Source organism: Bombina bombina, chromosome 2, assembly GCF_027579735.1.
Source record: "Bombina bombina isolate aBomBom1 chromosome 2, aBomBom1.pri, whole genome shotgun sequence".
Taxonomy (NCBI): domain Eukaryota; kingdom Metazoa; phylum Chordata; class Amphibia; order Anura; family Bombinatoridae; genus Bombina; species Bombina bombina.
Window position 1 is genome coordinate 1,381,202,949 of NC_069500.1, and position 24,837 is coordinate 1,381,227,785.

Genomic DNA, 24,837 nt, shown 5'->3' on the forward strand with positions numbered 1-24,837 from the left:
GATCTCAGTTGATCATGCCTACAGACTGCCCTGAATTATAACTTCCTGAGAAAAGTATTTGAGACATTCCCTGCAATCATGAACAGGTGTTGCCCTGACTCAAGATATTACATGAGATAAACCTAATGGTGGCAGCAATAATTGAAAGCGCTTGTGCTGGCAGCTTGTTTTCTGCATTTTTGGTCTTGAAGAATCATTTTTGCAAAGTTATTGTAGCAGCATTTAGCAAAAGTGGCCCAAAAACCGTGCACCAATCTGCAACATTCTTCCTTTGTTTCTGTATAATTTCTGCTGATTCTGGAGTTTCTCAAGGATGGAGTTGATATGGGATTATCCTTTTTCTTCTCAGACCCATTTCATAGCTGAGTACGACTTTCTTTGTTCCGCCTTTATCTGATTTTAACCAGCAAAAATTAGGCAGTTTTGTAACTTAATATTTAAGAGTTAAAGAAAAAAACTAAAATTGACATTTTATTTTCTCTGTTCTGTGGTTAGTGTAAATACAGCTATCTCAGTTATGTTGGGCACGTACATGTCATCACAAAGGTTCATCAAAAGTTTATTTAGAACAAGAAAGTTCAAAGTATAAATGTGCTATTTTAGTTGTAGCAATTAACTATTTAACCTCTTAACTGCCGAGCCTTTCCCTCCCTGCCCTGTGCTGATCTGTCTTTAGATACTGCTCAAATTTAAGCCTTACTGTAGGCTATTTGTCAGAAAAATAATCTTATCTATACAAACACACTCACACAAACACACACACACACACACACACATACATACTCACGCTCTCATACATACACACACTCGTATACGCGCACACACACACATACACACACTCGTATATGCGCACACACACACATACACACACATACCTACACATATACACAAACACACACAAATATTCGCACTCTCACATTCTCATACATACACACGCATACAAATTCACACTCACACACTCGTACATACACACACATATACAAATTCACACTGTCATACACACATACATATATATATATATATATATATATATATATATATATATATATATAATACACACACTTGGAAATGCTCATTGTAACTATTGTCTGCAGCTAGATAAGAGAGAAGACCATACAAAACTTACATTCTATTGTCACATGATTTTCTTCCTCAAAAATCCTCTACTGTGCCTGGGCAATAAACTAACTGCAGATATTGTATGGTGTCTCCTAGCAACTGTAAAAAGGAAAATCTGCGCCTTTACCTTCCTGTAAAGACCAAAGCCCCCTTGTGAGACAGTGACAGGAGGTAGTTGACTTTTTACAAATGAATTAAAATAAATAGATATAAAGTTAAATCCTTTTAAAATGATGAATAATACGTATTGCAATGATTTCTATTAAGTAATTAGTGCTTTTATATTACAACAATGAAACAGACCGGTTTTATATCCCTTAGCCATGTATTTTGCAGAGGTTAATGCACTGTATTACTAACAATCAAGCTGTTATTAGGTCGCTGCCTCAGTAAGCATCGCTCTCTGGATAATTTAAATGTGGTAATTATGACAATATTAAATCTACCTTTTCTCTCTGGGTTTCAAAGCTATATTGTTTTTATTTGTTGTTGGAAACAATGCTCTATAGATTCCTTCTTGCACCAGCTTGTCTTGTTGCTTTGCTGCTGATGGAATTACTGGTTTAACCTTATTGTTGCCCACGTCTGTACATTTGTGTGTATTTATGATACACACCCTTATCAGCCCCGGTTATCAGCATTGTCTTCGTAACGTAACAGGTTCTGGGCTTATAACACAGGTACTTGAATTTGAAAAGCACATCATTATTATTTTGATATCCTAATGCAAAAATTATGTGCTCTAATCCATGTACAAAATGGCTTGTGATTGACAGTTCATGTGACTGTAGGTCTTAATTAGCCTAATGTAGCTCATGAGCCAATCAGGAACAGCGGTTACAAGGAGAGATCCAGTCATCAGTGGCTTGGGAATTGCAATGTATGTGTCTCGCTAGAGGAGGGAGTGTCCTATTTGTTCACTTTGCGGGAGTTAAAGGGACATTCCGGTCAAAATTAAAGTAGAGTTGAGTAGAAACATATTATACATGAATACATGTATTGGATAAAAATGCTTCTAGTAAAAGTTATCACTGTTTTAATGTTAACATTTTCTCTGCACGTGCATGTGCAGCATAGCTAGATATTCAGTGCACAGCATTTAAATACTGCAGCTGCTAAGAGTGTCAGTGAGGCTTCTATCATGTCAGCATTTAACAAATTGAGTTATTGCCAGATGATACAAACACCTTAGGCCCTCTGAGCATGTGCTGTGTTTAAAATGCTGGTGCACACTTAAATACACTTTTTAATCGGTTATATAGCTTTCACTGGATGCATTGTTGCCAATTCATGTATATTACACAAATTATTCTATTCAAAACTGAAATGCATTCATGTGGAATCCAATGTTGGCTGGAATATCCCTTTAAACACATAGTAAGCTTTAATAAGTATTACACAAATGGCATACTCTAACCAGTTTTAAAATGTTTTTTATTCTAGCAAGGTATAAGAGTAGGGTGATGGGAGCTTTTCTGAGAACAATATACAAGGTATAAGAGTAGGGTGATGGGAGCTTGTCTGAGAACAATATACAAGGTATAACAGTAGGGTGACGGGAGCTTGTCTGAGAACAATATACAAGGTATAAGAGTAGGGTGACGGGAGCTTGTCTGAGAACAATATACAAGGTATAAGAGTAGGGTGATGGGAGCTTGTCTGAGAACAATATACAAGGTATAACAGTAGGGTGACGGGAGCTTGTCTGAGAACAATATACAAGGTATAAGAGTAGGGTGACGGGAGCTTGTCTGAGAACAATATACAAGGTATAAGAGTAGGGTGACGGCAGCTTGTCTGAAAACAATATACAAGGTATAAGAGTAGGGTGACGGGAGCTTGTCTGAGAACAATATACAAGGTATAAGAGTAGGGTGACGGGAGCTTGTCTGAGAACAATATACAAGGTATAAGAGTAGGGTGACGGCAGCTTGTCTGAGAACAATATACAAGGTATAACAGTAGGGTGACGGGAGCTTGTCTGAGAACAATATACAAGGTATAAGAGTAGGGTGACGGGAGCTTGTCTGAGAACAATATACAAGGTATAAGAGTAGGGTGACGGCAGCTTGTCTGAAAACAATATACAAGGTATAAGAGTAGGGTGATGGGAGCTTGTCTGAGGACAATATGCAAGGTATAAGAGTAGGGTGACGGGAGCTTGTCTGAGAACAATATACAAGGTATATGAGTAGGGTGACGGGAGCTTGTCTGAGAACAATATACAAGGTATAAGAGTAGGGTGATGGGAGCTTGTCTGAGAACAATATACAAGGTATAAGAGTAGGGTGACGGCGAGCTTGTCTGAGAACAATATGCAAGGTATAAGAGTAGGGTGACGGCAGCTTGTCTGAGAACAATATACAAGGTATAAGAGTAGGGTGATGGGAGCTTGTCTGACAACAATATAAAAGGTATAAAAGTAGGGTGACGGGAGCTTGTCTGACAACAATATATAAGGTATAAGAGTAGGGTGACGGCAGCTTGTCTGAAAACAATATACAAGGTATAAGAGTAGGGTGATGGGAGCTTGTCTGAGAACAATATACAAGGTATAAGAGTAGGGCGACGGGAGCTTGTCTGAGAACAATATACAAGGTATAAGAGTAGGGTGACGGGAGCTTGTCTGAGAACAATATACAAGGTATAAGAGTAGGGTGACGGGAGCTTGTCTGAGAACAATATACAAGGTATAAGAGTTGGGTGACGGGAGCTTGTCTGAGAACAATATACAAGGTATAAGAGTAGGGTGACGGGAGTTTGTCTGAGAACCATATACAAGGTATAAGAGTAGGGTGACGGGAGCTTGTCTGAGAACAATATACAAGGTATAAGAGTAGGGTGACGGGAGCTTGTCTGAGAACAATATACAAGGTATAAGAGTAGGGTGACGGGAGCTTGTCTGAGAACAATATACAAGGTATAAGAGTAGGGTGACGGGAGCTTGTCTGAGAACAACATACAAGGTATGAGAGTAGAGTGACAGGAGCTTGTCTGAGAATAGAATCTAAAATATTTTATTTTGTGGGACTTAAACAAGAGCCTTGTCCAGTTTGTACAAGAAAGTATTATTGTATGACTGAGCAATCAGTTTACACAACTAATATAATGTTTTCTACGCAACAAAACGGTGAGCGCTAATAAATAGCTAGTAATAACCTCAATGATATATGAGCATATAAATACAATTAGAATTGCCAGCAATTTGGCATGTTAAAGGAAAGTTCAATTTCAGATTAAGAAGTGTATCTTTCTTCCCAACGATAGCAGCCTCCTCCTCAACAACAATGGTCCAGAGATACTATATAAAAGACAAAACAAAGGGGCGCCTCATGTGCGGTATCATCAAATAAGCACAAAGTCACAGGAAAAAGCCAAATGGGTACTCAGAAGGTTCTGGAGCACACCTATGTGCTTGTAGGGACAGGCTTCAGATTTTATCAGGTGTGACAGCTCACCCACAGAGGATATCGGTCATTAACTGTAGTAGAAAGATAAAACACAGGAAAAGCACCAAATTGTGCAGATCACAAGGATATGGTGTTTGACTTAGCACAAAGGAAGATTGGATACTCACATGTTAGATGAGCACACTTATGTGTTAGTAGGAGCAAGCTGGCATATTATGGTAAGGTGTGTCAGCTCACCACCAAGGGACTTTTCCTTAGGATGCAATATCCAAAAGTGGTAGACTTCTGTGTGTTAGGTTCCACTCCAAGCAGGTGCAGGCAGGTAAAATCACTCACAAGAGTATTTTTAAAAATGAAAAAATACTATTTATTAAAAACAAATTAAAATAAATATACAAAGGAGTGAACTAAGAGCATACAGTCCAGCCCCCTGTAACTGCAACGCGTTTCTCGGCTCATACGCCGTTTCCTCAGGCATCATTGAGGAAACGGCGTATGAGCCGAGAAACGTGTTCCATTTACAAGGGGCTCGACTGTATGCCCCTAGTTCACTCCTTTGTACATGTATTTTAATTTGTTTTTAATAAATAGTACTTTATAATTTTTAAAAATACTCTTGTGAGTGATTTTACCTGCCTGCACCTGCTTGGAGTGGAACCTAACACACAGAAGTCTACCACTTTTGGATATTGCATCCTAAGGAAAAGTCCCTTGGTGGTGAGCTGACACACCTTACCATAATATGCCAGCTTGCTCCTACTAACACATAAGTGTGCTCATCTAACATGTGAGTATCCAATCTTCCTTTGTGCCAAGTCAAACACCATATCCTTGTGAGTGCCCATTTGGCTTTTTTCTGTGGCTTTGTGCTTATTTCATGATACTACACATGAGGCTCCCCTTTGTTTTGTCTTTTATATAATATAATGTTTTGGCGCAATACGATGTAACAGTATAACTATTGTGAATATTTGTCCATAACAGAATCGGGGTTCTCCACAGAATATTTTGCCAGCTGGGTGGGGATAATATAAAACTGCAATATTATAACATATTTGGTTATTTCTTTCATGTAATTAACAAGAGTCCATGAGCTAGTGACGTATGGGATATACATTCCTACCAGGAGGGGCAAAGTTTCCCAAACCTTAAAATGCCTATAAATACACCCCTCACCACACCCACAAATCAGTTTTACAAACTTTGCCTCCAAGGGAGGTGGTGAAGTAAGTTTGTGCTAGATTCTACGTTGATATGCGCTCCGCAGCAAGTTGGAGCCCGGTTTTCCTCTCAGCGTGCAGTGAATGTCAGAGGGATGTGAAGAGAGTATTGCCTATTGAATGCAGTGATCTCCTTCTACGGGGTCTATTTCATAAGGTTCTCTGTTATCGGTCGTAGAGATTCATCTCTTACCTCCCTTTTCAGATCGACGATATACTCTTATATTTACCATTTCCTCTACTGATTCTCGTTTCAGTACTGGTTTGGCTTTCTACAAACATGTAGATGAGTGTCCTGGGGTAAGTAAGTCTTATTTTCTGTGACACTCTAAGCTATGGTTGGGCACTTTATTTATAAAGTTCTAAATATATGTATTCAAACATTTATTTGCCTTGACTCAGAATGTTCAACTTTCCTTATTTCCAGACAGTCAGTTTCATATTTGGGATAAATGCATTGAATTATCATATTTTTTCTTACCTCAAAAATTTGACTTTTTTCCCTGTGGGCTGTTAGGCTCGCGGGGGCTGAAAATGCTTCATTTTATTGCGTCATTCTTGGCGCGGACTTTTTTGGCGCAAAAATTCTTTTCCGTTTCCGGCGTCATACGTGTCGCCGGAAGTTGCGTCATTTTTTGACGTTATTTTGCGTCAAAGATGTCGGCGTTCCGGATGTGGCGTCATTTTTGGCGCCAAAAGCATTTAGGCGCCAAATAATGTGGGCGTCTTTTTTGGCGCTAAAAAATATGGGCGTCATTTTTGTCTCCACATTATTTAAGTCTCATTATTTATTGCTTCTGGTTGCTAGAAGCTTGTTCACTGGCATTTTTTTCCCATTCCTGAAACTGTCATTTAAGGAATTTGATCAATTTTGCTTTATATGTTGTTTTTTTCTTTTACATATTGCAAGATGTTCCACGTTGCAACTGAGTCAGAAGATACTACAGGAAAATCACTGCACAGTGCTGGAGCTACCAAGCTAAGTCTGCTATAAACTTTTGGTATCTGTTTTCTCCAGCTGTTATTTGTATTGCATGTCATGTCAAACTTATTAATGCAGATAAAATTTCCTTTAGTACTGTTACATTACCTGTTGCTGTCCGTCAACATCTTAATTTCAGAGTGTTCCTGATAACATAAGAGATTTTATTTTTTAAATCCATTAAGAAGGCTATGTCTGTTATTTCTCCTTCTAGTATACATAAAAGTCTTTTAAAACTTCTCTTTTTTTCAGATGAATTTTTAAATGAACATCATCATTCTGATACTGATAATGGTTCTTCTGGTTCAGAGGTTTCTGTCTCAGAGGTTGATGCTGATAAATCTTTGTATTTGTTCAAGATGGAATTTATTCGTTCTTTACTTAAAGAAGTGTTATTTGCATTAGAAATAGAGGATTCTGGTCCTCTTGATACTAAATGTAAACGTTTAAATAAGGTTTTTAAATCTCCTGTAGTTATTCCAGAAGTGTTTTATCTCCCTGATGCTATTTCTGAAGTAATTCCAGGGAATGGAATAATTTGGGTAATTTATTTACTCCTTCTAGACGTTTAAGCAAATTATATCCTGTGCCATCTGACAGATTAGAGTTTTTTGGGACAAAAATCCCTAAGGTTATGGGGCTGTCTCTACTCCTGCAAATGTACTACTATTCCTATGGCAGATAGTACTTCATTTAAGGATCCTTTAGATAGGAAAATTGAATCTTTTCTAAGAAAAGCTTACTTATGTTCAGGTAATCTTCTTAGACCTGCTATATTTTTAGCGGATGTTGCTGCAGCTTCAACTTTTTGGTTAGAAGCTTTAGCGCAACAAGTAACAGATCATAATTTTATAGCATTATTATTATTCTATAACATGCTAATAATTTTATTGGTGATACCATCTTTTGATATCATTAGAGTTGATGTCAGGTATATGTCTCTAGCTATTTTAGCTAGAAAGACTTTATGGATTAAACTTGGAATGCTGACATGTCTTCTAAGTCAACTTTGCTTTCCCTTTCTTTCCAGGGTAAATAATCATTTTGTTCCTTTCCTCACAACAAGGAACAAAAGCCTGATCCTTCATCCTCAGGAGCGGTATCAGTTTGGAAACTATATCCAAGCCTTATAGAAACCTATAGCCAGCTCCTAAGTATCTATGAAGGTGCGGCCCTTATTCCAGCTCAGCTGGTATGGGGCAGTTTACGTTTTCTTCAAAGAAATTTGGATCAGTTCCGTTCTTAATCTCTGGTTTCAGAAACATTGTTTCAGAAAGGTACAGAATTGGCTTCAAGTTAAGGCCTCCTGCTAAGAGATTCTTTTCTTTCCCGTGTCCCAGTTAACACAGCAAGGCTCAGCATTTCTGAAATGTGTTTCAGATCTAGAGTTGGCTGGAGTATTTATGCCAGTTCCAGTTCTGGAACAGGGGCTGGGGTTTTATTTTATCTCTTCATTGTACCAAAGAAGGTCAATTCCTTCAGACCAGTTCTGGATCTATCATTATTGAATCGTTATGTTAGGATACCAACATTCAAGATGGTTACTGTAGGACTATCTTGCCTTTTGTTTAGCAAGGGCATTACATGTCTACAATAGATTTACAGGATGTGTATCTGCATATTCCGATTCATCCAGATCACTTTTAGTGTCTGAGATTCTCTTTTTAGACAAGCATTACCAGTTTTGTGGCTCTACTGTTTGGCCTAGCCTCAGTTCCAAGAATTTTTTTCAAAAGTTCTCGGTGCCCTTCTTTCTGTAATCAGAGAATAGGGTTTTGGTATTTCCTTATTTGGACGATATCTTGGTACTTGCTCAGTCTTCTCATTTTCGAAGAATCTCATACGAATCGACTTGTGTTGTTCAAGTTCATGGTTGGAGGATCAATTTACCAATCAGTTCATTGATTCCTCAGACAAGGGTAACCTTTTTAGGTTTCTAGATAAATTCAGTGTCTATGACTCTGTCCTTGTCAGACAAGAGAAGTTTAACATTGATATCAGCTTGTCAAAACCTTCAATCACAATCATTCCCTTTGGTAGCCTTATGCATGGAAATGTTGGGTCTTAGGACTGCCGCATCAGATGCGATCTCCTTTGCTCGTTTTCACATGCGACCTCTTCAGCTCTGTATGCTGAACCAATGGTGCAGGGATTACTCAAAGATATCTCAATTAATATCTTTAAACCGATTTTACGACACTCTCTGACATGGTGGACAGATCACCATCGTTTAGTTCAGGGGGCTTCTTTGTTCTTCCGACCTGGACTATAATCTCAACAGATACAAGTCTTACAGGTTGGGGAGCTGTGTGGGAGTATCTGACGGCACAAGGGGTTTGGGAATCTCAGGAGGTGAGATTTCCGATCAATATTTTGGAACTCCGTGCAATTTTCAGAGCTCTTCAGTCTTGGCTTCTTCTGAAGAGAGATTCATTGTTTTCAGATAAGACAATGTCACAACTGTGGCATACATCAATCATCAAGGAGGGACTCACAGTCCTCTGGCTATGAAAGAAGTATCTCGAATTTTGGTTTGGGCGGAATCCAGCTCCTGTCTAATCTCTGCGGTTTTTTATCCCAGGTATGGACAATTGGAAAGCGGATTATCTCAGTCGCCAAACGTTGCATCCGGGCGAATGGTCTCTTCACCCAGAGGTATTTCTTTAGATTGTTCAAATGTGGGAACTTCCAGAAATAGATCTGATGGCTTCTCATCTAAACAAGAAACTTCCCAGGTATCTGTCCAGATCCCGGGATCCTCAGGCGGAGGCAGTGGATGCATTTTCACTTCCTTGGAAGTATCATCCTGCCTATATCTTTCCGCCTCTAGTTCTTCTTCCAAGAGTAATCTCCAAGATTCTGAAGGAATGCTCGTTTGTTCTGCTGGTAGCTCCGGCATGGCCTCACAGGTTTTGGTATGCGGATCCTGTCCGGATGGCCTCTTGCCAACCGTGGACTCTTCCGTTAAGACCAGACCTTTTGTCTCAAGGTCCTTTTTTTCCATCAGGATCTAAAAATCCTTAAATTTAAAGGTATGGAGATTGAACGCTTGATTCTTGGTCAAAGAGGTTTCTCTGACTCTGTGATTAATACTATGTTACAGGCTCGTAAATCTGTATCCAGAGAGATATATTATAGAGTCTGGAAGACTTATATTTCTTGGTGTCTTTCTCATCATTTTTCTTGGCATTCTTTTAGAATACCGAGAATATTACAATTTCTTCAGGATGGTTTAGATAAGGGTTTGTCCGCAAGTTCCTTGAAAGGTCAAATCTCTGCTCTTTCTGTTCTTTTTCACAGAAAGATTGCTATTCTTCCTGATATTCATTGTTTTGTACAAGCTTTGGTTCATATAAAGCCTGTCATTAAGTCAATTTCTCCTCCTTGGAGTTTGAATTTGGTTCTGGGGGCTCTTCAAGCTCCTCCTTTTGAACCTATGCATTCATTGGATATTTAATTACTTTCTTGGAAAGTTTTGTTCCTTTTGGCCATCTCTTCTGCCAGAAGAGTTTCTGAATTATCTGCTCTTTCTTGTGAGTCTCCTTTTCTGATTCTTCATCAGGATAAGGCGGTGTTGCGAACTTCTTTTGAATTTTTACCTAAAGTTGTGAATTTCAACAACATTAGTAGAGAAATTGTGGTTCCTTCATTATGTCCTAATCCTAAGAATTCTAAGGAGAAATCGTTGCATTCTTTGGATGTTGTTAGAGCTTTGAAATATTATGTTGAAGCTACGAAATCTTTCTGTAAGACTTCTAGTCTATTTGTTATCTTTTCCGGTTCTAGGAAAGGCCAGAAAGCTTCTGCCATTTCTTTGGCATCTTGGTTGAAATCTTTAATTCATCTTGCCTATGTTGAGTCGGGTAAAATTCCGCCTCAGAGAATTACAGCTCATTCTACTAGGTCAGTATCTACTTCCTGGGCGTTTAGGAATGAAGCTTCGGTTGACCAGATCTGCAAAGCAGCAACTTGGTCCTCTTTGCATACTTTTACTAAATTCTACCATTTTGATGTATTTTCTTCTTCTGAAGCAGTTTTTGGTAGAAAAGTTCTTCAGGCAGCGGTTTCAGTTTGAATCTTCTGCTTATGTTTTTTGTTAAACTTTATTTTGGGTGTGGATTATTTTCAGCAGGAATTGGCTGTCTTTATTTTATCCCTCCCTCTCTAGTGACTCTTGTGTGGAAAGATCCACATCTTGGGTAGTCATTATCCCATACGTCACTAGCTCATGGACTCTTGTTAATTACATGAAAGAAAACATAATTTATGTAAGAACTTACCTGATAAATTCATTTCTTTCATATTAACAAGAGTCCATGAGGCCCACCCTTTTTTGTGGTGGTTATGATTTTTTTGTATAAAGCACAATTATTCCAATTCCTTATTTTATATGCTTCGCACTTTTTTTCTTATCACCCCACTTCTTGGCTATTCGTTAAACTGATTTGTGGGTGTGGTGAGGGGTGTATTTATAGGCATTTTAAGGTTTGGGAAACTTTGCTCCTCCTGGTAGGAATGTATATCCCATACGTCACTAGCTCATGGACTCTTGTTAATATGAAAGAAATGAATTTATCAGGTAAGTTCTTACATAAATTATGTTTTTATAAATGTTACTTAACGGGACATGAAACCCCAAAAATGTTCTTTCATGATTCAGATAGAGCATGCAATTTAAGCAACTTTCTAATTTACTCCTGTTATCAAATTTTTCCTCATTCTCTTGGTATCTTTATTTGAAAAAGTAGGAATGTAGACTTGCAGAGTGCAGTCGGGCCATTTTTGGTTCAGCATTTGGGAAGTGCTTGCTAATTGGTGGGTTTCATATCCCTTTAAATCGGTTGTGGGGAGAACACTGAGAATTCTTGTTTTCTTAGGTTAAATGAAATATGTACATCTGTGTAATAAAATGAGTCCCATTAATGCATCTCCATGTTGTATGCTGTGTCACCCTCTCCTAAGTATGGCCATTTTTATATCTTACGTTATCAGCGACAGCCGGTATTCCTGATACTCTGCACATAGTCTTCTGAGATGCTGAGAACAGTTAGACGTACATTAGTATCATTACTTAAATTGTCATACATGATCCCCATCTCTTGTGATTGTCTTATTTTTTTTTTTGCATTGTTTTCAAAAGAATTAAATCTGAAAAGATATGACACAAACAAGATGTGATTTGAACGTGGCAAAGTTAAAAGCCTCACTGTGGTTTTTGCTTGAAAATGTTTAATGCTGCACAAAGTGCTGACAATTTGCATATAATCTGCACAAATGGACTATAACTTCACTTGTCAGAGATGTTTTGTTTTATTTCCTGCAGATGAGACTCCAATCATAGCAGTTATGGTGGCGCTGTCTTCTCTGCTAGTCATTGTGTTCATCATCATTGTGCTGTACATGTTAAGGTAAGTATGAGACCTCATAGCTATATACACAATCACTGGACTAGGGAATCGACCGCATGATGTTAAGCAGTAAATGATTTTGCATCACATCTCTACCCCTGTAGCAAAATAGACATCACCTTTCCTGATTCCTCCACCTCAAATATTGATTAGATGGAAGTCAACAGAAATGATTTAAATCTCTCTGTAGTTATGTTAAAGGGCCACTAAACCCAAAATCTTTCTTTCATGATTCAGATAGAACATTCAAATTTAAACAACATTACAATTTACTTCTATTATTTATTTTGCTTCATTTTTTTAGATATCCTTATTTGAAGAAAAAGCAATACACATGGGTGAGCCAATCGCATGAGGCTTCTATGTGCAGCAACCAATCAGCAGCTACTGAGCATATCTAGATATGCTTTTCAGCAAAGAATATCAAGAGAATAAAACATATTAGATAATAGAAGTAAATTAGAAAGATGTTTAAAAATGCATTCTCTTTCTAAATCATGAAAGAAAAAATGTGGGTTTCATGTCCCTTTAAACAAAGGTGAGCAGAATAAAATGTTTACAAAATTAAATGATCCTCTAGGAACTGCGAGATCCCTCAAAAGGCAGATTTTGCTTTACTTCTCCAAGGGAGCCAAGCCCAGTGCAATATAGCACTACATAACATGACAGTTCTGCTGTACTTTCACACTGTTTTGTAATCTATATTACTTTACACTTCAATAGTTTTCAATTACTTATGTCTGTTTACTAGTTAGTGGCTTTTTATTTTTTTAAAATGAAATAAAAGCATATTATAGTGAAGGTTGGTCGGAATTTAGTTAACCATAAAGGAAATGGATGTGGTTCACACCTAAAACAGATTCTAAAGGTACGAAAAGCCTCATTATTCTATAATGCAATTGAACTAACATTAGGTATAACAATATTTAAAAATGAATAGTAATAAAAAGCTTAAAATTGAAAAATAAATCAAATCAAACCCTCTCTTGCTATAACAACTGAATTGTTTAGGTGAGCAGCTCTCTGTGCTCGGAAAGTGTATCTTTTCTTTTGCTGTTTAATTTCTTTTCAGCATATTAGCTTGTAGACATGCATTAGTGAGCATTTGAACACGGAACGCGACCGCTCGCAGTTGCACTTTCACAAGCAGAAATACATTTCTGTATGTAACAAAACTACTGCCTGATTGTATTTAGCATATGCAGGTCCCATAGTTCTCGTCTGTCTGTAACATTTGTTGTGAACCCTACATCAAAATCTAAATGTAGTTTGATCACCACTATTCTGCTCCTGTGTTTCTTAGGTTTAAGAAATACAAACAGGCCGGCAGTCACTCCAATTCCTTCCGATTGTCTAATGGCCGAGCTGATGATACAGGTAACGTCTCCAAACGTAATGATTTCTTCAGAATTTCTAATACTATGCTATAAATGCTTTGTGTGCATTCAAGGGCCTGATGACATTTATATCAGTTAGGCTAAGTAATTTTGTGAGGAGTCAGCCATATATGTAATCTCATCTCTCTCTCTTTTTTTCTCCTCTCTCTCCCCTCGATACCCGGCTGATTTTACTGACAACCCAGTTAAAATTTTAGCTAATATTAAAGGGACATAATACTCATAGGCTAAATCACTTAAAACTGATGCAGTATAACTGTAAAAAGCTGACAGAAAAATATTACCTGAGCATCTCTATGTAAAAAAGGAAGATATTTTACCTCACAACCTCCTCAGCTCATCAGAGTAAGTTCTGTGCAAAAAGTTATACTCAGCTGCTGTCCAGCTGCAGGTAAAAAAAATGAAGAAATGAACAGCAGCCAATCAGCATCAACAGTGCTGAGGTCATGAACTCTTTTACTGTGATCTCATGAGATTTCACTTAACTCATGAGATTTTATAGCAAACATCCTTACACTGAATAGGGAAATAAGATGAGTGTGCACGAATGCTCGCTCCTTCCGCTGTTCTAGGACAGGCATACTGATTTGCTGCTTAGAAGTCCTTTACAATGGGATGTGGCTACTGAGGAACTTTTGAGGTAAAATATCTTTGTTTTTTACATAGAGATGTTCAGGTGATATTTTCTAGTGAGCTTTTTACAGCTATGCTGCATTGCTTTCAAGTGTTTAAACATTTGGGTATTATGGCCCTTTAAGCTCAAATAAGCTAATATTAAAAATGTACATTTTAATTGCACAAATTATCATTAAAAACGTTTGTTAAATTATGCAATTAATGTGTGCTTTACATAGCAGAAATGATTTAATATTAGAAAACATTACACTGCCCCCACCCCGTTACTTCATAATGCAACCTGGCTGGCAAACATTTCTGTAAAGAACACTGTATATGAGAAAATAGCACTTCTTTAGATGTTACTTTAAAGTGCTATAAAGGTTGAGATCTGTGCATATCTAAAAGGACTAATTCATTTAAAATAGTTTGCATAAAAAAATTGTATAAAAATTGCTGGCAGGTATTTCCATTTTAATATGGGAAGAGTCCACAGCTGCATTCCTTACTTGTGGGAAATACTGAACCTGGCCACCAGGAGGAGGCAAAGACACCCCAGCCAAAGGCATAAATACCTCCCCCACTTCATAACCCCAGTCATGCTTTGCCTTTCGTCTCAGGAGCTTGGCAGAGAAGTGTTAGAAATTTCGGAGTAGTACTCTTCGAGATGGGACTGGAGTTTTAAGTAGTCCTGTCAGCCTCTCAGTGAGAGCATGAATGAAAGTTAGAGTCTTGAGATGCAGGGAGAGTCTTTCTGCGAAACCATCCCGACTCATATTAACAGCTCCATAGGCAATCCGCATTGACGAGTTTCACTGCCTGTTTTCTTCACTTAAGTCCATGTCAGAAGCGATGCCACTATCTGTCACATTTGAAGGGCCGTGCTCCTGTTCCACAGCATAGATTCTGGTTAGAACGTTTCATATTTTATACATGTATGATAACGCAAGAAGACAGGGTCACAGTGTGACTCCTTTTATCTGTATAGAATCAAGGGTTAATATCTCCTTAGGGGGATTATTGACCAGAGAGGAATAATCTTATATGTTTATTTGATTTTATGCTGCTTTATATGTGAGATGTTATGGGCTCATAGGGTGTAATGGAATTATATAGGTTTCACTTTCACTTTGAAAGCCATGCAGCTTACAAGCTGGCGTGCTAATTCATAGCAGGGACGATCCTGCATTGTGCACCATGTGATTCATTCCCCTTTTTCCTGACTGAGTCATAAATCTCTTAATTGTCTAGGTGATAGGAGGTGGTGAGTGCCCCAGCCATTGGGGTATAAGGGTGCTGTTTTTTTAATAAAATAAGATGTTTTTTTTCTCTAGTTCTCCGGTTATTGCACTAGCGATGGAGGATTCTGTTACTTTAAAAGGCACTCCCTCTATTCCTAATAAGTAATTCCTGTTTATATGGTGAGGAGGCCTTAGTTCTGCCCTCTCAATTATGTTCCATATGCCTTGATAATGTGATAATATTGAACATGTTTGATACCACGGAGCCGTCCACCTCTGAGGAGTTGTCGTCCAGTAAGGTGCGTACCCTACATTCTTATCTCTACACATTCAGTTTTCCCTTAGCATTGCTGATCCTCCATCTGGAGGGGGCTTTTTTTCACCAGACGTTACTGTGCAGTTCAGACGACGGTGTCTGCGGCCTTTAATGCTTTACCTCGCCCTGCTAAGCAAAAGGTTACATATTGCACTCCTTCCCAGAGTACATCAGATCATTTATTGGATTTAACGGAGGGTTATCAGAGGATGAAGTTCTTTCTGAGACTTCAGAGTATGAACATTCTGGGTCGGAGTCTGCGTTTCCTTAAAACCTAACGCTGCGTAGGAACCAGATTTTCGTTTAGGAATTTGCGCTTTCTTCTAAAGGAAGTTTTTGGCAAATTCAGAGGTTCCAGAGGCCAAATTGCCTGATGAACCTTTAATTCCTAAATTGGATAGAGTTTTAGGCCAGGGTGGTACCTTATCCTTCCCTGCTCCTGTTAGATGGCGAACATTATTAAGAATGAATGGGACAGGATTGGATTCCTTTTCCCCCTCTTGTCCCTTTAACAAATTGTCCCAAGTCCTGGACTCTCAATAGAGTTGTGAGGTTCCGTCCCTAAATGGGGTGAGGATAGTTCTTTGTTTGTAGAGCCCATTGATTAAAGATGGAAACTCTGTTAAGAAGGGTGTTTCAACATACAGGATATTGGTTTCAACCGGTGGCGGCTGTTGCCGCGCTTACTGGAGAATCTACCTTCTGGTGTGACTCCTTATAGGATTTGATCAGGGTGGAGGATCCCCTCGACGTTGCTCATAAAGGATTTACGGCCTTGAGGGTTGTTAATTCTTTTATCTGTGCTGCTATTTGGCAGTTTATTCACTTGAATGCTATGGCTTCAGTTTTTTCTGTTTAGGCCCGTTGTGTTCCAGCTGCAGTCATGGTCTGTGGATATGACTTCTAAGTCTAGACTTCTTTCCTCCCTTTATGGGAATGATTTTGTCTGTTCCAGGTCTGGACCCAATTATCTCCACGGTTACAGGGGGCAAGGGTGCCCTCCTACCGCAAGAGTATATGAACTAATCTAAGGGACGATTTTCGTTCTTTTCATTCTGATAAAGCCCATGTCAGCAGTCCTCCACTAAGCCAGAGCAAACCAAAAGTTTTGGGATGCTATTCAAACCTTTTCGTGGTCCCTAAGAAGGAGGGAACTTTCCGTCCAATTTTGGACCTAAAGTGCTTAAGCAAGTTTTTAAATGTTCCCTCGTTTAAGATGGAGACAATAAGGTCCATTCTTCCCATCGTTTGAGAGGGGTAGTTCATGACCACGATAGATCTGAAGGATCCTCCCTTCTCGTACCAATCCTCAAGGACCACTTTCAGTTCCTAAGGTTTGCATTCCTGGACCAGCACTTACAGTTTATTGCCTTCCGTTTGGTCTAGCTAAAGAATGTTTTTTCGATGAGTGGACCATTCAGAATATCTCCTCTGTTTTCTTAGATCCCATGGATGGCATATAATCTAGAGAGAGTTCTCTTGTATAAAGTACCAGGGTAGAATTCTCGGGTACTTTAATAGTCTCCATAGACATGAGAACAGACCAGAGATGTTGCAAGCTAGCTTCAACATGTCTTGCCCTCCAGATCTCCTTAAGGCCATCTGTGGCTCGGTGTATGGAGGTGATTGGTCTTATGGTGTCCAGCTTGGACATAATTTCCTTTGCCAGGTTTCACCTCAGACTGTTGCAACTCCACATGCTGAACGAGTGGAACGGCAATCATTCGGATCTGTCTCAACAGATTTCTCTGGACAACCAATCGAGAGAATCGCTCTCTTGGTGGTTTTGTCCGGATCACTTGTCCTGAGGGACGTCCGTCTCAAGACCATCCTGGTGATGGTGACTATGGTTGTGAGTCTGTCCAGAAGGCGGTGCTGTTTGTGGTGCCAGGAAGGCACAGGGCCTCTGGTCTCAGGAGGTAAAGCTCCCTCCTTGTCTCATTTTGGATCTTCGGGCTATATACAATGCTCTGAAGGCTTGGCCTCTGCTGGGTTCGTCCCAGTTAATCAAATTCCAATATTTCCTCGGTGGCTTACATCAACCATTAGTGGGGAACGAGAAGCTCCCTAGTTTTGAGGGAAGTATCTCGGATCCTGGTGTGGGGGAGACCCGCAGATTTCCTCAGCAGACAATACTTTCATTCAGGAGAATGGTCGCTCCATCCCGAGTGTTTGCAGAGATTTTCAAGAGGAAGATCTTATAACGTCTCAATACCAAGCTACCCAGATAGGGGTCGAGGCACAGGGACCCTCAGGCGGAGCTAAAAGATGCATTAGTTCAGTCCAATTTATCCTTTCCGACCGTTACCACTACTTCCTAGTGTAGTGGTTTGATTCAAGCAGGCGTCTGTGATACTGACTGCTCTGTCTTGGCCGTAAAGGATATGGTTCGCGGCTCTATTGGCGATGTCATCATCTCCGTGGAAGTTACCTTGTCACAGGGATCTGGTGACCAAGGTCTCTTTGTTCATCTATGTCTAGATTCTCTGAGGCTGACTGCGTGGAGATTGAACTCTTAGTCCTAGCTAAGAGAGGGTTTTCTGAGAGTTATTTTTACTCTCACTCAAGCTCGTAAGCTGGTTGCTCGTCGCATCTATCATAAGGTGTGGAGAAAATACTTATTCTGTTCTCCAGGATGATCTGGAGAAGCGCTGTTCTGCAAGTCCCCTGAAGGGACAGTTTTCGGCCCTTTCTGTGTTACTGCACAAGAGGTTTGCAGAGATTCCAGATGTGTAGCCATTTGTTGTGACTCTGCTGGGATCAGACCTGTGTTTAGATCTAAGGCTCCTCCTTGGAGTTTAAATCTTGTCCTTAAGGTTTTGCAACGGGTTCCGTTGGAGCCTATGCATGAAGTAGACATTAAATTGTTATCTTGGAAGGTTTCTTTTCTACTGGCTATTGCTTCTACGCGTAGAGTATCTGTGATTGCTGCCTTGCAATGCCTCCCTTCTTATCTGGCTTTTCATGCCGATAAGGCTGTTCTACAAACCAAGTTATGTTTTCTTCCTAAGGTTGTGTCAATTCGCAACATCAATCAAGAGATTGTTGTTCCTTTCTCATGTCCTAATTCTCCTCCATCGAAGGAACGTTGGCAACGTATTTCTGGATGTGGGTTGTGCCTTGAAGTTCTATCTTGGAATTTAGACAAACCTCTTTCTCTGTTTGTTCTCTTTTTTCCGGGAATCGTAGGGGTCAGAGGGCCTCTTCGACTTCCTTATCTTTTTGTCTGAGGAATGTCATCTGTTTAGCATAGGAACGACGGGACATAAGCGTCCTCTGAGGATTTCTGCTCATTCTACGAGAGCAGTAGTTTTCTCTTGCCTGGTTCTCCTTACATACTTTTTCCAAAATTTTACAAGTTTGATATTTTTGCTTCTGCTGAAGAGGCCTTCGGGAGAGAGGTTTTCCAGGCTGTGGTGCCCTCAGATTAGGGTCTGCCTCTTTTTCCCCTCTCGTTAGCATTCAGTGTACTCTAGAGCTTGGGTATATGTTTCCCACAAGTAAGGAATGCAGCTGTGGACTCTTCCCATATTAAGATTGAAAACCTAAATTATGCTTACCTGATAATTTCATTTCCATCTGTATGGGTAGAGTCTACAGCTCCTGCCCATATTCTCCGATGGGCGGCCCCAATTTTTTTTTTTTTTCTTCTTCTGGCACCTTTTTCACCCTGATATTTCTCTTACTGTTCCTTGTTCCCTCGGCAGAATGTCTGGGGATATCAGGAAGTGTGGGAGGTATTTAAGCCTTTGGCTGGGGTGTCTTTGCCTCCTCCTGGTGGCCAGGTTCAGTATTTCCCACAAGTAAGGAATGCAGCTGTGGTCTCTTCCCATACAGATGGAAATTAAATTATCAGTTAAGCATAATTTGTTTTTAAAATAATTTTCAAAAATAAGCCAAATTAATTACATAGCTAAGCTGCCTGGTGGAGCTAACTCCACCCTTCTTATCAGTGTTTAGACACAGGCATTGTATTTCAACTGAGTTCGCAGCTTCTAGACATGCTCCAGCAGATTATCCCTATTCACTTTTGCATTCTACCAAAAGAATAGATACAGCCATTAAAGGATTTGTGTGGGGGGAGTTATAGCTTTACAATTCAGAAACTAAAAAGAAAGGGTTAATTGTGAGGCACTGCAGTATACATTTGCAGGTAAAGTAATGAAAGTACATATTATATTATGTTGTCTCTATCCCAACTTGTTTTATGTCCCTATAAATAATGTGAGTAGTACTTTTCTTTTATCACAGGAAGAGGTTTCAGGGTTTTATCAAAAACATCAGTAAATAAGTCTGGTGGTCCAGATAATATTCATCCAAGGGTTCTAAGAAAACTTTGATCCACGATAGCTACTTCATTAGCTGATTTATTTAACTACTGTTAACAGGAGTTATTCCAGAAGACTGAAAAATTGCTAATGTAGTCCCTCTTCATGAAAGGGTAGTAGGGAAGATTCTGCTAACTATAGGCCAGTCAGTTTGTTATCAATTGCAGGGAAAATAATGCAAACTCTTTTAAAGGAAAGACTTGTGTCTTACCTTCAGATAAACCACTTAGAAGACAAAGGACAGCATGGTTTAACTGCTGGAAGATCATGTCAGACTAATCTTTTTGATTTCTTTGACCATGTAACTAAATTAATAGGCCAGGGAGGAGCCATAGATGTTGCATATCTGGACTTTAGCAATGCTTTTGACACTGTCCCACACACTAAACTTAATCACAAAATGTATTGCCTTGGAGTAGATGCTGATTTTAAGTGGGCAGAATGCTGGCTTAAGTATAGAAGGCAAAGGGGTTCAGTTAATGGAGTACATTTTTAATGAGGTGTTGTTTACTAGAGGTGTTCTCTAAGAGTCAGTTATTGGGCCCGTTTTGGTTATCATGTTTATCAGTGATATTGGAAGGTTTGCTTGTTTGATGATTCAAAAATTTGTAACAGAGTTGATGTTCCAGAATGGGTGTATCAAATGAGCAGTGATATTAAAAATGGATCTGAAATGTAATATTACCAGGAGCAAAATTATGCATATAGGATCCAAAAACCTAAAGGCCAATTATAGTCTCTATGGTACATTACTGACTGTAACTAAAGAAGAAAGGGACTTGGGAATTAATATTTAAGATGATTTAAAATTTGGTACACAATGCAGCAGTGCAGCCAGTACTTTGTTGCATATGGAGGGGTATTAGTAGCAGAAATAGTAAGGTTCTTATGCCACTTTACTGATCATTAGTTAAACCAAATCTGGAATACTGTGTTTTATATTTTAGATTGTGTACCATTTTAGTATCCCTCCTTTGTACAGTTTCTAGTTTATTTATATCCTTCTGGAGATATAGTCTCCAAAAGGATATAAATAAACTAGAAACTGTCCAAAGGAGACAAAATACTAAAATGGTACACGGTCTAAAATATAAAATGTACAAAGAAATAGTTAAATATGTATAGTTTACTTTAGAGGAGAGAAGGGAAACCTTCAAAAATATCAAGGGGCTTAATAAATTGGAAGCTGAGAGCATTTATCTATGTGCGGCAGACATGATACGCTACATTGTATTATGTCCGCTCGCACTTTAATAAATCGGCCCCAAAGACTGTAAAGGAATTAAGAAATTCCTTGGACATAAATAAGGCTATCCTAAGAAATAAGTAACATGTAATATGGGTAGATAAGATGGGCCTTTTTGGTTCTTATCTACCGTAAATTTCTATGTGATCTCTGAATCTAGCTCATAGGTTTTGATATTATTATTCCATAGCACTCGGTGCTTGAGTGGCGATACACAATGACACCAATTCATGGATAAAATAAATTTCAGATATATAAACAGACTAAAAAAAATGATAGAGGAAGGAGAGTCTTGTGCTGAAGAGCTTGCGATCTACGGAATTTGTTGAGTTCTGCAGCAAAATACCAAATATATGCAAAACATGAGCCAACATTTGGACACAGACATAGTGTTTGTGCTTAATACCTGATGGTGAGACGGAAGTATCACAGAGTATGGTAGATATGGGGGGGCACTTATAGACAGGGCAATGGCAGCGGTCACTGACAGTACAGACACATTTATTAATGTCAGAAACAGCTGTTAAATCCATTATCAGCTCTCAGCTCCCACTGAGACAAACAAGTTTTCTGCCAATAATGGTGTGAAATGCTAATTCACAGTTTAAGGAAAATTAATTGAAAACCCCCACAGTATTTAAATCCCTGGTTCTTAAAGAAACTTTAACACTGTAATCGTGTGATTTCACACACATGCTTTTTCTTTCATTTGCTTTACTAATAATCTTACTTTTCAGATAAAGGCCTAGTAATAATTAGCCTTTACCTTAGAGGGGCATGAAACCCAAAATGTTTCTTTCCTGATTCAGATAGAGCAATCCATTTTACACACATTTCCAATTTACTTCTATTATATAATTTGCTTCATTTTCTCTTGTGGAAGGACCAGTAATGCACAACTGGGAGCTAGCTCAAAGCCAATAACAAGAGGCAGCCAAAAATCTGCAGCTCTGAGTCTAAGTATCCATTTTAACAAAGGCTATCAAGAGAACAAAACAAATTAGATAATATAAGTAAATCGGGAAGTTGTTTAAAATCACAAGATCTATCTGAAACACGAATGAAAAAATATGGGTTTTGTGTCCCTTTTAAAGAGTATAGTACAGAGTAGACTGAGGAGAAATAACACGGGTATGCTACTAGTTAATTATTGGTGAATTCCGCTCAGCATTCTTTAGTGGGGGTAATAATGTGCGACAATGAACCAATGGAACGAATACAGCACCTGTTTATTTTGTATGCATCTAAATGAATGAATGTACAGGCAGTGGTTATCATTAGCTTTGTTGTCACAAATGACACAAACGTCAGCTCTGTTATTAATTTGAAAAAATAAATAACCAAGTAATTACATTTTGCGTGTTCCTAGTAATAAGCTGCCAACGTCTCAGGGCGCACACTGCTGATAGTGTCAGCGATGCCTGAGGGCAGGAGGGATTGGGCCTCCCATACAGCATGACGTGCCGCTGCCTATACTAGTGTGTGGCTAAATGCATTAAAGCTACCATAGGGAGGATTAGGAGGGTTTTATTTAAAGGGACACTCAAGTCAAAATAAACTTTTATGATTCTGATAGAGCAGCAGTTTTAAGAAACTTTCCAATTTACTTCCATTTATCAAATTTTGCACAGTCTTTTTATATTTACACTTCCTGGGGAATAAGATCCTACTGAGCATGTGCACAAGCTCACAGGGAATACGTATACTAGTCTGTGATTGGCTGATGTCTGTCACATGATACAGGGGGCTGGAAAATGGGGAAAATTTTAATTTGTCAAATAAATCTACAGCTTATTTTAAATTCAGAGTAGGTGTTAAATCATTGTCTCTTTATTATGCACTTGTTAATTGGGCAATTCTACTGCATTGAGTGCTCCTTTAATGTAAAATCATGTTTGATTTGATGTTGACACAATGTATTATTATTTTTATGTCTTACTACACATTAGTGTGGCCGAGAGTTCTAAAATACAGGCACTGAAGTTAACGTGGTCAGAACAGCTGAACATCATTGTATGGGAAGCTTCTAACTGTAATGTCTTTGTTAGTTGGCTTAGTATCGTCTGCAGGAGTCTATAGATTTATTATTAAACACATTGTAACAGCAGATTATATTGCAGAGCCTCAGAGCATGCCCCTCCTGGCCAGGTCTCCCAGCACAAACCGGAAGTACCCGCCGCTGAATGTTGACAAGCTGGAGGAGGAGATTAACAGGCGGATGGCTGACGACAACAAGCTGTTCAGGGAAGAATTCAATGTGAGTAATATCTTGTCCCACGTCTCAAACAATGCATTAAAGGGGCAATATAGTCAAAATGATTCAGATACAACATGCGATTATAAACAGCTTTCCACTTTACTTCTATTATCAATTTTGCTTAATTCTCTTGGTATCCTTTGTTAAAGAGAAATCCTAGTTTTGCTCAGGAGCATGCACGTGTTCTTAGCCATCAGGCAAGTGCTGGCAAAAATTCTTAAAGGGATAGACTATTCAAAATTAAGCTTTCATGATTTAGAGCATGCAATCTTTCTAATTTACTCATATTATCAATTTGGCTTTGTTCTCTTGGTATCATTATTTGAAAAAGAATGTAAGCTTAGGAGCTGGCCCATGTTTGGTTCAGAACCTGGGTAGCACTTTCTGATTGGTGTCTAAATGTATCTACCAATCAGCAAGCGCTACCCAGGTGCTGAACCAAAATGGGCCATCTCCTAAGCTTACATTCCAGCTTTTTCAAATAAAGATACCAAGAGAACGAATAAAATTTGATATGAGTAAATTAGAAAGTTGCTTAAATAGCCTGCTCTGTCTGAATCATTAAAGTTTACTAGAGTATTCCTTTAAAAGAATGTTACACATAGTTGCAAACACTGCTTGTATTGAGTGTCTGTAGCATTATATGACAGTTGTGTTTGCAACGAAGTATAACATTGCTATAAACATTGTTGTACGCACTGCTGCCAGATGGCTAAAGACATGTGCACGCCCCTGAGCTCACCTATCATAAATCTTTAGCAAAGGATACCAAGAGAACTAAGCAAAATTGGTAATAGAGGTAAATTGGAAAGTTGTTTTAAAATGTCATGCCCTATCCAATCCATATAAGTTTAATTTTGCCTTTACTGTCCCTTTGTTATTGCCGCTAATCTAAAATTATTAGAAGGTAATAGGACGATAGCTTTCTCCTACTGCAGTGAAATTGTGGTGGGGGTGCAATGTATTATTATTATTTTTTATTTTTTTAAATGTTTTATTTCCTAAACTGGTTTTATATTAAGTTTCACATTTTAAACATCAAAACATATAGGATCTTAGCAGCATATCCGTACAGATTCAAAATGCCTGCAACATTCTACACAGTGATTGGTTGATGTGTGAATCCCTTATAATATTTATACCTGTCTCTAATTGGCCACAGCTAATTAAATCTAATAAACAATACTTAAAGGGGCACTGAACCCAAATTTTTTCTTTCGTGATTTAGATAGAGCATGAAATTTTACTAATTTACTCCTATTATCAAATTTTCTTTATTCTCTTGGTATCTTTATTTG

General features: G+C 38.7%; 1 protein-coding gene across 1 annotated transcript in view; it reads left to right on the forward strand.

Annotated features, from left to right (window-relative positions):
• Window positions 1–24,837, forward strand: part of PTPRA (protein tyrosine phosphatase receptor type A) — a 586,312-nt gene that overhangs the window by 365,292 nt on the left and 196,183 nt on the right. Inside the window, exons 6-8 of the mRNA XM_053704306.1 lie at window positions 12,055–12,139; window positions 13,443–13,516; window positions 23,403–23,539. Of these exons, the coding sequence (XP_053560281.1) occupies window positions 12,055–12,139; window positions 13,443–13,516; window positions 23,403–23,539 (296 nt within the window). The remainder of the gene's footprint in view (window positions 1–12,054; window positions 12,140–13,442; window positions 13,517–23,402; window positions 23,540–24,837) is intronic.